The 14,316-nt window shown below is 47.1% G+C and overlaps 1 protein-coding gene across 1 annotated transcript in view; it reads right to left on the bottom strand.

The window, feature by feature from the left end:
* The window catches only part of LOC122552376 (collagen alpha-1(V) chain-like), a 290,918-nt gene that overhangs the window by 60,952 nt on the left and 215,650 nt on the right, over nucleotides 1–14,316 (bottom strand). The window contains exons 40-45 of the mRNA XM_043695125.1: nucleotides 13,956–14,045; nucleotides 10,424–10,477; nucleotides 9,078–9,185; nucleotides 7,615–7,722; nucleotides 4,091–4,139; nucleotides 3,960–3,997 (exon numbers count right to left, since the gene is read on the bottom strand). Of these exons, the coding sequence (XP_043551060.1) occupies nucleotides 3,960–3,997; nucleotides 4,091–4,139; nucleotides 7,615–7,722; nucleotides 9,078–9,185; nucleotides 10,424–10,477; nucleotides 13,956–14,045 (447 nt within the window). The remainder of the gene's footprint in view (nucleotides 1–3,959; nucleotides 3,998–4,090; nucleotides 4,140–7,614; nucleotides 7,723–9,077; nucleotides 9,186–10,423; nucleotides 10,478–13,955; nucleotides 14,046–14,316) is intronic.

Below are 14,316 nucleotides of genomic sequence, written 5' to 3'. Positions count from 1 at the left end.
TTATTGCTTTCATTAATGCTTTTAACTAAGCCTGAAAAGGAAGAAATAGGAGCTGTTCCAAAATAATTCTGCAGCTAACTGGGTCAGCGGCAAAATGGGCTGCGCCAAACAGGCCGCGCCAAATCGCTCGCGCCAAAATGGCTGCGCCGAATGGTCCTACACCCAGAACAGGCTGTTTCTGACTTTGTTGACATCATCATCTACTCAAGGCCACCCATATCCCCCCTGAAGAACACCTCCCTGTTTAGTATTTATGCTGCTGTCATGTATAATCCATCCATATTTCAGACAGCCGTCCCACTCAGACCTCGTAGATGGTCTTTCAGTACACTGGGTTGAGGCTCGAGCTCTGGACCAGAGGCGTTTGGGTCCAAGTGCTACCTCAGGAGCCAGTGGCCATGAATTTTGAGTCACAACATGGCCAGTCTGAGAACCCTTTCCATGTGGAGAGTCATTCTAGGTTAACCAGGGGGTAGCAAGTGTAACCCCCGCTTTGAGGGTCTCACGCACACTCCTTGTAAAGGCGTGTAAGGGACTGCGATGATCAGGCATGGAGTGGGCTGCCAGCTATCACGAGCCAATGTGTAACTCAGTTCAGGAGGTCAGCTCACCTTCAGTGGAGTGCCCCTGTCATGTGAGTTTCCGCCATTGTTTCATTGAGCCATGCTCAACGTGAGCAGTGGTCACGTGGACTGAATGGCCTATTTCTATCAGTGTGGTAAAGGCCATTCAGTCTGCACTGACCCTCCGAAGAGCATCCCACCCAGACCTGCACCCCCCAACTCTGTCCCTGTAAACCCACATTTCCCCTGGTCAACTCACCCAGCCTACACATCCCTGAACACTACGGGCAATTCAGCATGGCCAATCCATCTCACCTGCACATCTTTGGACTGTGGGAGGAAACCGGAGAAAACCCACACAGACACGGTGAGAATGTGCAAACTCCACACAGACAGATACCCGAGGCTGGGATCAAACCCGGGTCCCTGGTGCTGTGAGGGCAGCAGTGCGAACCACTGAGCCACCCCGACAGTGTTCTACATTTCTAATCTACCTCTTCAGCGAAGTTAATATACACCACTGCAGGATGGTGGGACTGAATCAGTACCTCCCGATTCAGAGGGTGGAACATTACCACTGTGCCTCCAAATCAGCACAGTTTTACGCTGTACATTCCGAGTAATTTTAGGAAATTAAAGCCATCTTTGATAAAGCCTTTCAAACTAAGATGTATCGAATACATGTTCATCGGGTAAAACCGTCCAAAGTAAACCTACAGGTTACCTTGACCGTGAGAATGCTTTTTGTTTTTTAAGATTACATTCCCTACAGTGTGGAAACAGGCCCATTTGGGCCAACCAGTCCACACCGACCCTCCGAAGAGTAACCCACCCAGACCCATCCCCCTAACACTATAGGCAATTTAGCATGGCCAATTCACCTGACCTGCAGGTCTTTGGATTGTGGGAGGAAACCAGAGTACCCAGAGAAAACGCACACAGACACAGGGAGAACGTGCAAACTCCACACAGATAGTCGCTTGAGGCTGGAATCGAACCCGGGACCCTGGTGCTGTGAGGCAGCAATGCTAACCACTGAGCCACCTTTGAGACATGATGAAAGGGCTTGATAGGATAGAGGATGAACAGAAAAAGCTAGGCCTGATTTTAATTGCTTTTACCAGTGGGTGGAACATGGACAAGTTAAAATCTCGCCCAGTAATAACCAAAACAACTGCAAATGCCGTAAATCAGAAACAAAAACACAAGTTGCTGGAAAAGCTCAGCAGGTCTGGCAGCATCTGTGAGGAGAAATCAGAGTTAACATTTCAGGTCAGTCACTGGTTCTGAGGAAGGGTCACTGGAACTGAAACATTAACTCTGATTTCTCCTCACAGATACTGCCAGACCTGCTGAGCTTTTCCAGCAATCTTTTCAACTTTCAAATCTCGCCCAGCTTCTCCCTTTCGCACTTGGAGGATGAAATGAAAGACCGAAGACTAGGGAGAACAGATACAAGAAATTCTCCATTAAATTGGGTAGAAAATCTAGAAAAATGCCTCTTCACTCAGAGATTTGGAATTTGGAATTTACCCATGTAACAGGGTCAGTCAGGTGGACCTCAGAGGATATGCGTTCCCTGATTGGGGCTGTTAATCTTGTCCAATCAGGGAGCCTGGGCTGACAGATATCAACAGGAGCGTGAGAGGTTCTGTTCACTCTGAGGGCTTGCTCTGAGGGAGCTGGAGCATGGGGTCAAGGACTCTCTCCGTGTATATAAAGGGTGATTTGGTGATGGGTTACCAGCCTCTGTGGAGTTATTTCAACTCCCACTTGAAGATATTGGAATAATTAACACTGATGCACTTAAAGGGAAGTTGAGTGAATAATTGCAGGATTAGAGAATGGAAGGATATATTGGCATTGATCGGGTGAGTTGAGATTTGTGTGGAGAACGAGCGACAGCATGAAGAGCTGGGCTGAATGGTCTGTTTATGCAGCTGTGAATAATCGGGAGGCTGAGCAATCTATAAGTGAATTTAAGAAAAAAACTCTGTACAAGTTCGAACTGAAATGTCTCATTAAAAGGCTTGAAATTGACAACCAATACTGAGGAGCCCATTCAAACAGAGCCATTGGTCACAATCGAGGTAAAATCCATTTCGTGAAACACATGAGCAATCAGTCAAGGGACGATAATGTCAGCTAGTTCAATTAAAGCAAAGTATTTCAGAGAAACTTTGGGGAGGACAGTTCACACTCATAACAGGGTTCGTGAATGATGAATATGGAGCCTAGGTATTGTCTCTCCACTCCCCCTGACTATCTCAAATGGTTTTGCAAAGGGACAGCTTTATATTGCCCCGATTGTTAAGTTTGTCCGCATAACTGATTAGATACTTCCCCGGATCCACTTGTCTGTTTCAAGGACAGCGGTTTTGACACCAGGTCACCCTGCCAGTGGCCCATTGCTTTCAAACCAATTCCTTAATTACTAACTGATGCCTTCTGACAGAACATCCAACGCTGACACACAAACCAAAGCTGGCAGTAAAAATCTATCCCCATTGTATAACAGCGGAGGGAAATTAAGAAGCGTGGCAGTCAGGAGGGTATTGGAAACAAGGCAACACAAGCACAGGGGAGACGTCCAGCAACCAATAGAGCATTGGACAGAACAGGAACTGTGTTAGTGATGGGTGAGATATCAAAGTGGATAGATCATCCTCCATGAAGCAAACAGACTGGATATACAGTGACCATTCTTACTTTTCATCTCTCGTGGTTGCTGGCAAGATGAACATTTGCTGCCTATTCCTAATTCCTCTGTAGCAGGAGGCACACTTAGTATTTCATTCCTCATTATGAGCACCAACACTCCATTGACACTCATGATTGTAAGGCTTATAAGTTTCTGCCGACGGATGTGCCTCAGTGTTGAGAATAAACCATTCACTATGATTCACACAGATCATAGAATCCCCACAGTGTGGAAACAGGCCATTTGGCCCAACAAGTCCACACCGACCCTCCAAAGAGTAACTCATCCAGACCCATTCCCCTATGACTCTACATTTACCCCTGACTAATGCACCTAACCTGAACACCATGGGCAATTTAGCATGGCCAATCCACCCTGACCTGCACATCTTTGGACTGTGGGAGGAAACCAGAGCACCCGGAGGAAACCCACGCAGACATGGGGAGAACGTGCAAACTCCACACAGTCACCCGAAGCTGGGATCGAACCAGTGTCCCTGGTGCTGTGACGCAGCAGTGCTAACCACTGAGGTACCCTTATCTAATCAACCAGCAGAAAAGAAGTAACTATGCGTTATTCTGTGGAGTTCGACCTTTGAAGCCTAGAACTTGCTTTCTAGCCTGGGCTAGGAGAAAGCAGGATGAAGTGCTTTTGTCCGTAACGTCGATTTTCCTGCTCCTCGGATGCTGCCTGACCTCCTCGGCTGGGCTCCCTGTTTTGGCTATGTTTTCAACTACATCATGTCAAGCAGAAAGCTGAAACTCATATTGAAGTTCTTCATGAGTATACATCAAAATGCATGGACAATTATAATGCATGGGATTACTTGTCAAACCAGGCCATGGAACAGCCATTTCAAAAATAATGGATTCTTTCTATTCGATCAGAAAGGGTAGGGAGGTCAAAAAACAAACTAGCAGACAGTTTGGCGAAAGAGTGGAGGAAATTAAATCAAGTCCCTTCTGGGGATTTTTACGTCTGATGATCTAAGGCTTGCAGATGGCATTGACAGACTAACAGACCTCACAATCAGTGCCAAAGATGGGTAACAACACTGAACCAGTTTCCAAAGTATTGTGTACAGTTTAGGGAAAGATGTGGGAATGATGTGGCAGCACTGGAGAGAGTGCCGAAGCGATTTACCAGAATGGTTCCAGCGATGTGGATTAGTTGAAGAAATCGAGTCTGTTCTTCCTCAGAGTGAAGGCAGCTGGGAGGGGATTGTGGTTTTCAAGATCATCACTGGGGCTGGAGAGATGAGAGAGGGAGAAGCAGTTTCCACTCATAAAAGGGATGAGAATGAGAAGGCGTAGATTTAAAGTGATGTGCAAAAGGAGCAAGGGTGGCGTGAAACAAAAGCCACATTCTTTAACAAGGTGAGTAGTTAGGAGGTGGTCCTCACTGCCTGGGAATGTGGTGGAGGTGGGTTGAATTGAGGCACTTGAGTGGGTATCGGATGGTTGTTTGGATTGAAATGGTGTGCAGGGTTTTGGGGAAAAGGAGGACATTGGCACAGGGTTAATGATAGTGAAAGTGAGGACTGCAGATGCTGGAGATCAGAGTCGAGAGTGTGGTGCTGGAAAAGCACAGTAGGTCAGGCAGCATCCGAGGAGCAGGAGAATTGACGTTTTGGTTCATAAGGAAGGGTTAACGATGCTCATTTGAGGAGTCAGTGCAAGCACAGTGGACCAAATAGTTAATAATTCAGTTATTCTGTGACTCACAGCAGTCAGGCCAAACACTCAATATCAATGTGGATAAACTGTTGTTCACAGCTGCCTTTTTAGTCCCTGAGCAGCAACTGGCCCTAGTAAAACAAGATTAACCCTTATCGCAGCTGACATGTATGAGAATATCCAGCATCTCTTTTTAAAGATGGATTGAGTCGAACTGCAAACTGTCCCTGCATTCGGCATTTACACACACTTTTATGTTCAGTCCAGTGGGAAAGGCCAATGCAAAGTCAGGCAGAGCAGAGGAGGAAAGGGGGGAGGAAAAGATGGATGAGGGAGAAGGGAGAGATAGAGAAGCGGGAGTCAGAGATGGAGAGAGGCTTGCATTACTAACATCGCAAAGTGCTTTCAGATAAATGGAACTGCATTGACCTGCTGTGGAGGAGTGCAAACGGAGCATTCGTTTTGAAAATGGTAAAATCCTACTATAGGCACCAAGCTGAGATCTTAGTTAGATCTGACAGTACATTTGTAGGAAGGACAAGACAGCACAAGACCCTTTGTCAATGGGTATCCGAGACTCTAACATCCAGACAGATCACTAGGTCAGATGAAGAAGATTAGCTCGTGACCCAAAGTGACTCTCTCGCTCGGAGTTGCACTGTCATGTTAACCTCCGTTAGTTAGTTGCTGAGTTTCTGTGGCTCCAATGACCTTGACTGTTCACTGAAGACAGAAGGCTACCAATTGTGGGACAGGAGCGACAGTGTCACCATTGTGGAGGGGAGATCTAATAGAAACTTACAAGATAATGCATGGCTTAGAAAGGGTGGACGCTGGGAATTTGTTTCCGTTAGGCAGGGAGACTAGGACCTGTGGGCACAGCCTTAGAATTAGAGGGGGTCAACTTAGAACAGAAACAAAGTGACATTTCTTCAGCCAGAGTGTGGTGGGCCTGTGGAATTCATTGTCACGGTGCGCAACGGAGGCTGGACGTTAAATGTCTTCAAGGCAGAGATTGATAAGTCCTTGATCTCGCAAGGAATTAAGGGCTGAGGGAGAGTGTGGGTAAGTGAAGTTGAAATGCCCATCAGCCATGGTTGAATGGCGGAGTGGACTCGATGGGCTGAATGGCCTTACTTCCACTCCGATGGTCTTATTGTTTCTGCAGTCAGGATTTGGTGCTTATTGTATAAGGTGATGGTTCAGAAAGGGTGAGTGGCAGTGACTGTATTAGGCTTCAGTCAATCTGATGATCTCACACTGTCTTGGGTGGAAAATCCAGGAATCTAGATTCCAGTAGAGTCAGATCCATCCTCTCTAGTTAGTCTTAACCATTATGCCCAGATATTTAATACAATTTGTGCCTGTTACTATTATACAATCTTGTTTACAGAATCCCTACAGTGTGGAAGCAGGCCATTTGACCCATTGAATCCACACCAACCCTCAGAAGAGCATCCCACCCAGATCCACCTCCCCCCCCCAAACCTATTAATCTTGCACTTTCCATGGCTAACCCACCTAGCCTGCATGCTATAAGTGATTGAGCATGGCCAATCCACCCTAACCGACACGTCTTTGGACTGTGGGAGGAAACCGGAGTACCCGGAGGAAGCCCACGCAGACACAGGAAGAATTTGCAGTCTCCACACAGACAGTCACCCAAGGCTGGAGTTGAATCCAGGTCCCTGGTACTGTGAGGCAGCAGTGCTAACCACTGAGCCACTGTACTGGTTTGTTGCTTTTTTTTTGGTTAACACTGACAGTGGTTGATCCTTTATTACTGCTAACTGGACAGGTCCTGTGGCCTTCTATAGGAAGCTCTCAATCTCAAACACAAGCCACCAGTGGTTGATCCCACAACACCACTGAGCGATCATCTCACAACATGAAAGCTTGTCCTTTCAACATGGAGGCGAGTTACAAAACAGCTGCCAGATATAATGAACATTTTATCAGAGTCAAAAACTCTTTCATGCCACATACATAGGAAGAGTATTGAGCTGACCAGTGTGAACCAGGAGCTTGCTTACCCTACAGCGGTAATACCTCTCAGATTCCCCATGTCTGGAGACAGATGGAGTGGACAAAACAAGACCTTATGTAGGATTTCTGCAACTTGTTATTCCTGGGATACGTTGTTAGCTTATCACTAGAGGCTGTGGCGTCAGCGATTCCACAAGTGGAGTGGGATCTACAGGTGGACTCTCAATTTGTTTGGCTGTCCAACGAATGGACCTCCATGAATATCCGGGAAGGACTCAAACCCGGAGCACCACGTCTGGAGGAGGGACTGTGCCACGACACCGCTATAGGACACCCCGTTAGTCTACTTGAATGGAAATCCATTCGTGCGCAGCAGTGAGGAGAGAGCGTGTAACAGGGTAGGCCAAGCACGCAACTCAAACCACTGGCTCCATCCTCAGGGCAGTGGTTCTGGTGCCATCAGGACTCCGTCACAATCAGCAGACACTCTCAGATCAGGCGGAGCAGACCTGATGGGCTTGAATGGCCTATCTCTACTCTCCATGACTATGGTATACCCTTTGCACGCATAAACCTGGCCATTCGCTTTAACAGTGCTATGAACACAGCTGTCCAACCACACACTACGGTGTGTAAGACGATTGCAGGTGGCCCATTGGGGGACCGTATGAAAGAATATCTAGTGTACCTTGTCGCCATAATCTCCCGGCGGGCCTTGAGAACCAGTCGGACCTGGTAAACCCAGGGGACCTTGGACACCGTCATCACCTGCAGGACCTGGAAGGCCTTTGTCGCCCTGGACATGAAAACAGAAACAGGGTCAATGATGGACACCTTTAGACACATGCACTCCCATTTAGAACACCCAGCGCTTGTGCATCCAGCCCACCAGTGGATGACCATGCAACTAAAAGATACCGAATTGTTGACAATGCAAACACCACCCGCTCTACAGCCAGCTCATGGCTTCTTCAATTCAGTCACTTTTAAGCAGATGAAACCCTTTCGTGTGGACCAGCACATTCCATTCGCAATTGGCGATTGCGCTTCAGTTGACTGATTTTTAAGTAAAGGGACTCCTGGGCACACAAATTATAACATTATATCGCAGACGCTGGCAACCAGAAATGAGAGCAGAGAGTGCTGGAGAAACTCAGCAGGTCTGGCAGCGTCCGTGGATAGAAAAAGCAGAGTTAATATTTCGGAACAGTCAGTTTCGCTCACTGCGGGGTTCTGGATTCTCAACTGCTGGAGGTTGGCGGAAATTTGACTAAATTAGAGAGCTCCAATCGTTGGCTTTTGCCCAAGATCTTTGAGTGTCAGTGATGATGAGGTCCTTTTGGGGAGAGAAGCAAAATCAGAAATTGTTGGAAAAACTCAGCAGATCTGGCAGCATCAGTGCAGAGAAACCATCTGTGCTGCTGAGTTTTTCCAGCGATTTCTGATTTTGTTTCTGATTTCAAGCATCCGCACTTCTTTATTGTTATTTTCCCCTCCAGAGAGTGACTGCACTCACTCAATGTCAAGTTCCAACCCCAGTTCAGGGCCCAGCTCTCTGCAGCAGGACTTACACTCCCGTGGAGAGGTTGTGGGAGAGGGCATAAACTCAGGATAAGGGGTCGCGCATGTAAAACAGAGAACAGGAGGTTTTGTTTTACCCTGAAGATAGTCAGTCTGTGGGGATCTGTATTGCAGAGGGCTGGGTCAAACAGTGTATTCAAAGCTCGGCTAGATTTTCAATCAGTAAAAAGGAACAAGGGTACCGGGGGAGAGGCAGGTCAGTGGATCTGAGGATTCTCAGAGCAGCCATGAATGGTGGGGCAGACTTGGACCGAATGGCCTACCCCTGCTGTGACCAGATCTCATGCAAGCTAAATTGGCGTTCCCTTTAAGATTTGGTGTTCTTGCGATTGTGTCCTGATGAGCGGGAGGTGAAGAGTTTCAACAACATGTCTCTTGGTCAGCAATAGTAACACCGTAACGCCATTGCTAACATGAGAAGGAGGAACGTGCAGCCTCTGCACCCCCCACAGCTCCCTCTCAGCCCCCTCCCCATCTCTCCAGCTCCAAGCACCCTGACCGAAAAAGGGACAACATTCATCTGGATCAACGGCAATTGGCTCAGTTTTAGAAACTGACGGGAGGACTTACAGGGGCTCCTTTCTCTCCAATAGGGCCTGGGGGCCCTGGACTACCGGGTCGACCAGGGAGGCCGATAGCACCAGCTGGACCATTCGGCCCACGTTCGCCTGTGGACCCCTGTAGAGAGACAACAAGGGTTAGGTCATCCAACATTGCTGAGAGTCCCTATGAATGGCATCACCAGAATCTGACATCTTCTCCAAACCCAATTGGGCGGAGGGTTAAGATGTCCATTTCTGTTGGCCATTGGCAAGTTCAGAGCCTTTAAAAGCACAGCAAGAAATACATTGACACAGCAACCCAGGAAATAGGAGCAGGTTGAGGCATTGCAGGCTGAAGACAGCTCAGATATAGACCATCACATCTGATTTCTACTTCCATCCACCTACCAGGGTTCCATGTCCCTTAGACACAGGGACTCCGGTTTCAGATGGTTAATCCAGCTTCAGCATCTCCTGTTACTTTTAGTGTGGGGAGGAGTTAGCCTAGTGGTATTGTCACTGGACCATTAACATGACGGGAATACTCTGAGGACCTGCATCCAAATCCATCCACAGCAGATGGTGGAATTTGCATTTAGTTTTGAAAAATAGTTAGAAGTCCTAATCAGACCCCTGAAACTATTGTCGATTGTTGTTAAAGATTAACTATTGTCCTTCGAGGAGGGAAGACTACCATCCTCTATATGACTCCAGACCCGCAGTAATGTGGCTGACTCTTACCTGTCCCCTGAACTGACCCAAGCAAGCTCTATTGTATCAGTAGGAATTAAAGCAAATGCACCATCTGACATCAACTAAGGTTCGGGAAACAACAGCAGCATCACCCTGAAGTTGAAATATATTCGGCTGTTCCTTCACTGTCACTGGGTCAAAATCCTGGAATTCTCTCCCTCAGGGCATTGTGGGTCTATCTACACCCATTGGACTGCAGTGGATCAAAAAGGCAGCTCACCATCAGCTTCTCAATGGGTAAGGAGGGATGAGCCAAAAACGCTGGCCTAGCCAGTAACCCTTACATCACATAAGTGATAAAATAAAAGTGCTCTCCACTTTGTTTACAAACCTGAGGGCCTTGTTTTGATTTTAAGATTGCGATTCCTTGCCCTGGTCCCCTCCACCAGCTTCTGTCTACCTACTCAATAGATTCGTCCCAAAATCCTCAAAAATATCAACCCCTTCATCCTTTACATCCCAGGAAATGTACGTCCAGTTCCTCTTCATGATCCAAACTTTGGATCCCTGGCTTGGGAGCACAGGTTATGAGATCCAGTCACTAGGGGATTGAGATCATTCAGTCTCGAAGGAACAGTGCTTGATGAGATAGATACAACATGGATGAGGGATCTTACTTACCGTCGGTCCAGGTGTACCCATTGGTCCTTCTGCTCCTTTCAGTCCTGGAGGCCCCTGGAAGACAAGAGGAATAAACCAGTCATCGAGCGGCCAGCCTATTAATCAGATCCAGAGCCAAGATGGAGAAGAACAAAACTAAACACAAATTCTCAATCACTAGTTTATCCAAGGAATGCAACATTGCAATCCTCTGCTTTTTAGTGCCCAGCACCCTAACCTCCCAGTTTTCTGCTATATAGATATTTACTAATCAGTCTGTCCAGAGACCCTTCAGGGGCAGGTGAATCAAGAACCTGGGACACTAACACTGCACCACATGGGGGCCCAAGTCTCTCATTTTTTTTCCCTCTTTTTATATCCAGAACTATTCTTACACAAAACTGAACAGTTTTTTTTCCTTCCGAACCATCATTAAATCATCCACGGTACTTTTCCACCTCCTACCCACCATAGATAACGGTTGATGGTGATGTGATTAGGGTAGAGTCTTCCTCACAGCCTGTGAAAGATCACCTGGCATCTAGAGAATCAGCTTGTCCATACTTTCGAAGCCACTTGTTCAGAAATATCACGACACAACTCCGAAGCAAGTGGGCCTTGACCCAGGTCTCCTGGCTCAGTGGAAGGGACATTACCGCTGTCACAACAGCCCTCTAGATATTTGTTCCCCAACTGATGTGGTCAGAGATGGTATTACCCTTTATCTGAAATCCCGAAATCCAAAAAGCCCTGAAGTCTGAAGATGTTTTTGTGAAGTTTTTTTTTCTCTCATTGACAAGATTGTTTGGAGTGTAAACAGTTAACCCAAGTCGACACCCACATGATGCGTGTCACTCAAAAACGACGTGAGGGGGCGTGGCCCAGCACTGGTAGGCCTCGAGAGTCTGTCCCTCCGGTAAGATTTTTTAAAAGAAATTCACCAAACTGTCACTTATTCTGAAATTCAAAAATTCTGAATTCCGAAAACCAGCTGGTCCTGAGCATTTCGGATAAACGATTGGGCAGCTGTACACACCCTCTGGGTCAGATGGTACTTGAAGCCAGGTCTCCTGGTTCAGAGATAGGGACACTACCACTGTGCCACCAGGGCCTGATAGTCTTTCTATTTACACTCGTTGATTAAATGAGTTAAACAAATAAACAACTCAACTAGTTGACATCCTTTTAACAGGGGCACTGTAATAAAAATAACATCTTTTTGAAATTGAACGAAAGTATAATTTTAGGGAAAGCTAATGCTTGGGGATCACTGACTCTGAAGGCCTCAAACTATCCTCTCCAAAGATACCTGGGGAGGGGTACAACCAGGGAAGACTGGTGGGCAGTCATTTCTCAAGGTAACCCCTGCATGCCCCCCTGTCTGGGCATGATAATGAATAAGTTGGCCTGAACCAGAAGAAGACCCTTGAATGCACCCATAAACTTGCCCCTTCTCCCCTCCGCACACAGGCCTCCAAACATCAGGGGCCGAACAGCAAACAAAATATGAGGAGCAGTGCCTCTGAAGAATGGAGGACATGCTGCAAAGTTAGTACCACCGTGCTAACATGGACCACCGACTCCTCCTGGGCACAGGAAAGACAAGTGGTTAGACGGGTTCATGAACCATCTTAATATCCTGCTGCAGCACCCTCTAAACCCACGAGCAGTCTCTCGCTAAACTCTTCCATTGAAAATACGATCAGGACTGCCCTTCAAGCCAGCTCTGCCATTCAACATAATTGTGGCTGTCCGTCCAAACTCGATCCCCATACCCTCTTTCTCTCCCACACCCTAGTGGGTAGCCAATTACGAAAGAGCCCATGAGAGTAAATTAGTGAACGTTAGGCCCTTAAACAGGCGGTGTAACAAAATTAAAGTTCTCAAAAAGAAACTGAAAACCAAACGTGGTTGAGAGGGTCATAATGTGCTCAACTCCCCCAAGCCTGATGCCCACTAATCTCGCTTTGTGCTCTAAGATTCTGTAGGTTTACCTTACATCAGAACTAAATAAAACTGTCACATCACCCCTGCCCTCCCCTTCACTGTTTGATCATGTAGCATTGTCCTCTGAGAAGGGCAGTGCTTGTCACTGGCCACTCGGGTGTTTCCTTTCTTCCTGGTGGTGGAAACTGAATAAAAGTTTGTATACCTTGTGTCTCTCACTGTGTCTCACCCCTGCACACACACAACATGGGTGCTGGGGATAATATAAGCACTCCCGCAGTTAGGCAGTAGCTTGGGAAAAAATAGAAAATAAAATAAACGGTCACATCAACACTTCCCACTGTTAACTATCACCATGCGGTAAGAGCTTATCTCCCATCTCTGATGTGGCGTTATATAAAAATGACCAATGGGTCATGGGCCAAAGCTACAATTATCAAATCCACATTGCATTGAGGGCCGTAAATATTTCCTTACAACGGGAGCTCATTGGGATGTGAGGGACACCACAGATTAGAGTGGTCAAGGGTGAGCATGCTTGCATTCTCAGACCACGATCACTTTAGCGCTCTGAAATCAATGTGATTTCCTGGGACCAACCCCCCCCCCCCAAAAAAAACACAACAATTTGGAGTGCAAAACAAAACTTTCGGACGGGTGTCTTGGATGCTTGCCAACTTACCCTGGTAACTGGATGTTAAGATGGTAGGACAGGTTAGTCTGGTAACTGGGTGTTAAGATGGTAGGACAAGTTAGCCTGGTCACTGGGTGGTAAGGTAGTAGGAACGTTTAGCCTGGTAACCAGTTGGTAAGATGGTAGGACGGTTTAGCCTGGTAACTGGGTGGCAAGGTGGTAGGAACGTTTAGCCTGGTAATTGAGTGGTAAGATGGTCGGATGATTTAGCCTGGTAACTGGGTGGTAAAATGGTAGGACAGGTTAGCCTGGTAACTGGGTGGTAAGGAGTCATGCTGACCATTCAGATAATGTGAGTGTACAAAGTCGGGTTTGCTCTGCGTTTATAAAATGCCCTGATCTTGGCCACAACTTCACCTGCTTGCCTGTTTCCCCACTATCCACAATTCCTTTCCCATTCACACACGTGTGTATTTGAGCACGGAATCTATTCAGAGTCCAAGACCACACTCCTCTCTACCATAGAGAATTCCAAAGATTCACAATTTGTATAGAATAAACTTCTCCCATCTTTGTCTGAGGACAAATCCCTTCTTTTCAATTTGCATCCTCTTTCTGAACTGCCCCAGGGTAGGGGATTCTCTCAGCATCTATCCTGTCAAGCCCCAGCAGAATTGTGTACATGACAATTCACTCAATACCCCTCTTGACTCCTTACCATCCAGGCACCAGACTGACCTGTCCTATCATATTATGACTGGACTCCCACAGGTACAGACCCTACCTTCTCAAACTTTACTCGAAAGACAGTCCCTTCACTGCAGCTATCAGCCGAGTGAACCTTCACGCTATTGCATCCAATGCCAGTGATAATTAGTAGGAAATCGCTTTCCCAGAAACAAAGTCATGGCATCTTCTGGGGAGGCAGTTTCTCTGCTGTTGTCCCACCTTCTGTAAGCGAGAGAGACTTACCGTAGCACCTGGCAGTCCCCGGGCACCGGCGAATCCCCGTAATCCGTCAGGACCAGGTTTCCCAGGAGATCCAAAAGGACCGGGGTCTCCCTGCAAGGTAAAAGAAAGGTGGTAAAATTCCAGAAGAATTCCCATCAAAATGCCCGGGATCTTGGCTGGAATTAAACTCAATTTCCTTGGGTTGCCTCAAAACATTTTGTTTGAGCATGTCAAACACATGACAATTTACAGACACCATTTTTGTCTGTGTTAGTTCTGATTGCCGCCTCCTCCTCCCGCCCCCCCAAGCAGTTTGGAGATGGATTTTAATGACACTTTTCATCCTTTTCACTCCCAAAGGGGAGGCGATGGACTAGTGGCA

The sequence above is a fragment of the Chiloscyllium plagiosum genome, chromosome 8 (genome assembly GCF_004010195.1).
Source record: "Chiloscyllium plagiosum isolate BGI_BamShark_2017 chromosome 8, ASM401019v2, whole genome shotgun sequence".
NCBI lineage: Eukaryota > Metazoa > Chordata > Chondrichthyes > Orectolobiformes > Hemiscylliidae > Chiloscyllium > Chiloscyllium plagiosum.
The sequence above is the reverse complement of the archived record's forward strand: the minus strand, read 5'-3'. Positions and strand labels throughout refer to the sequence as shown.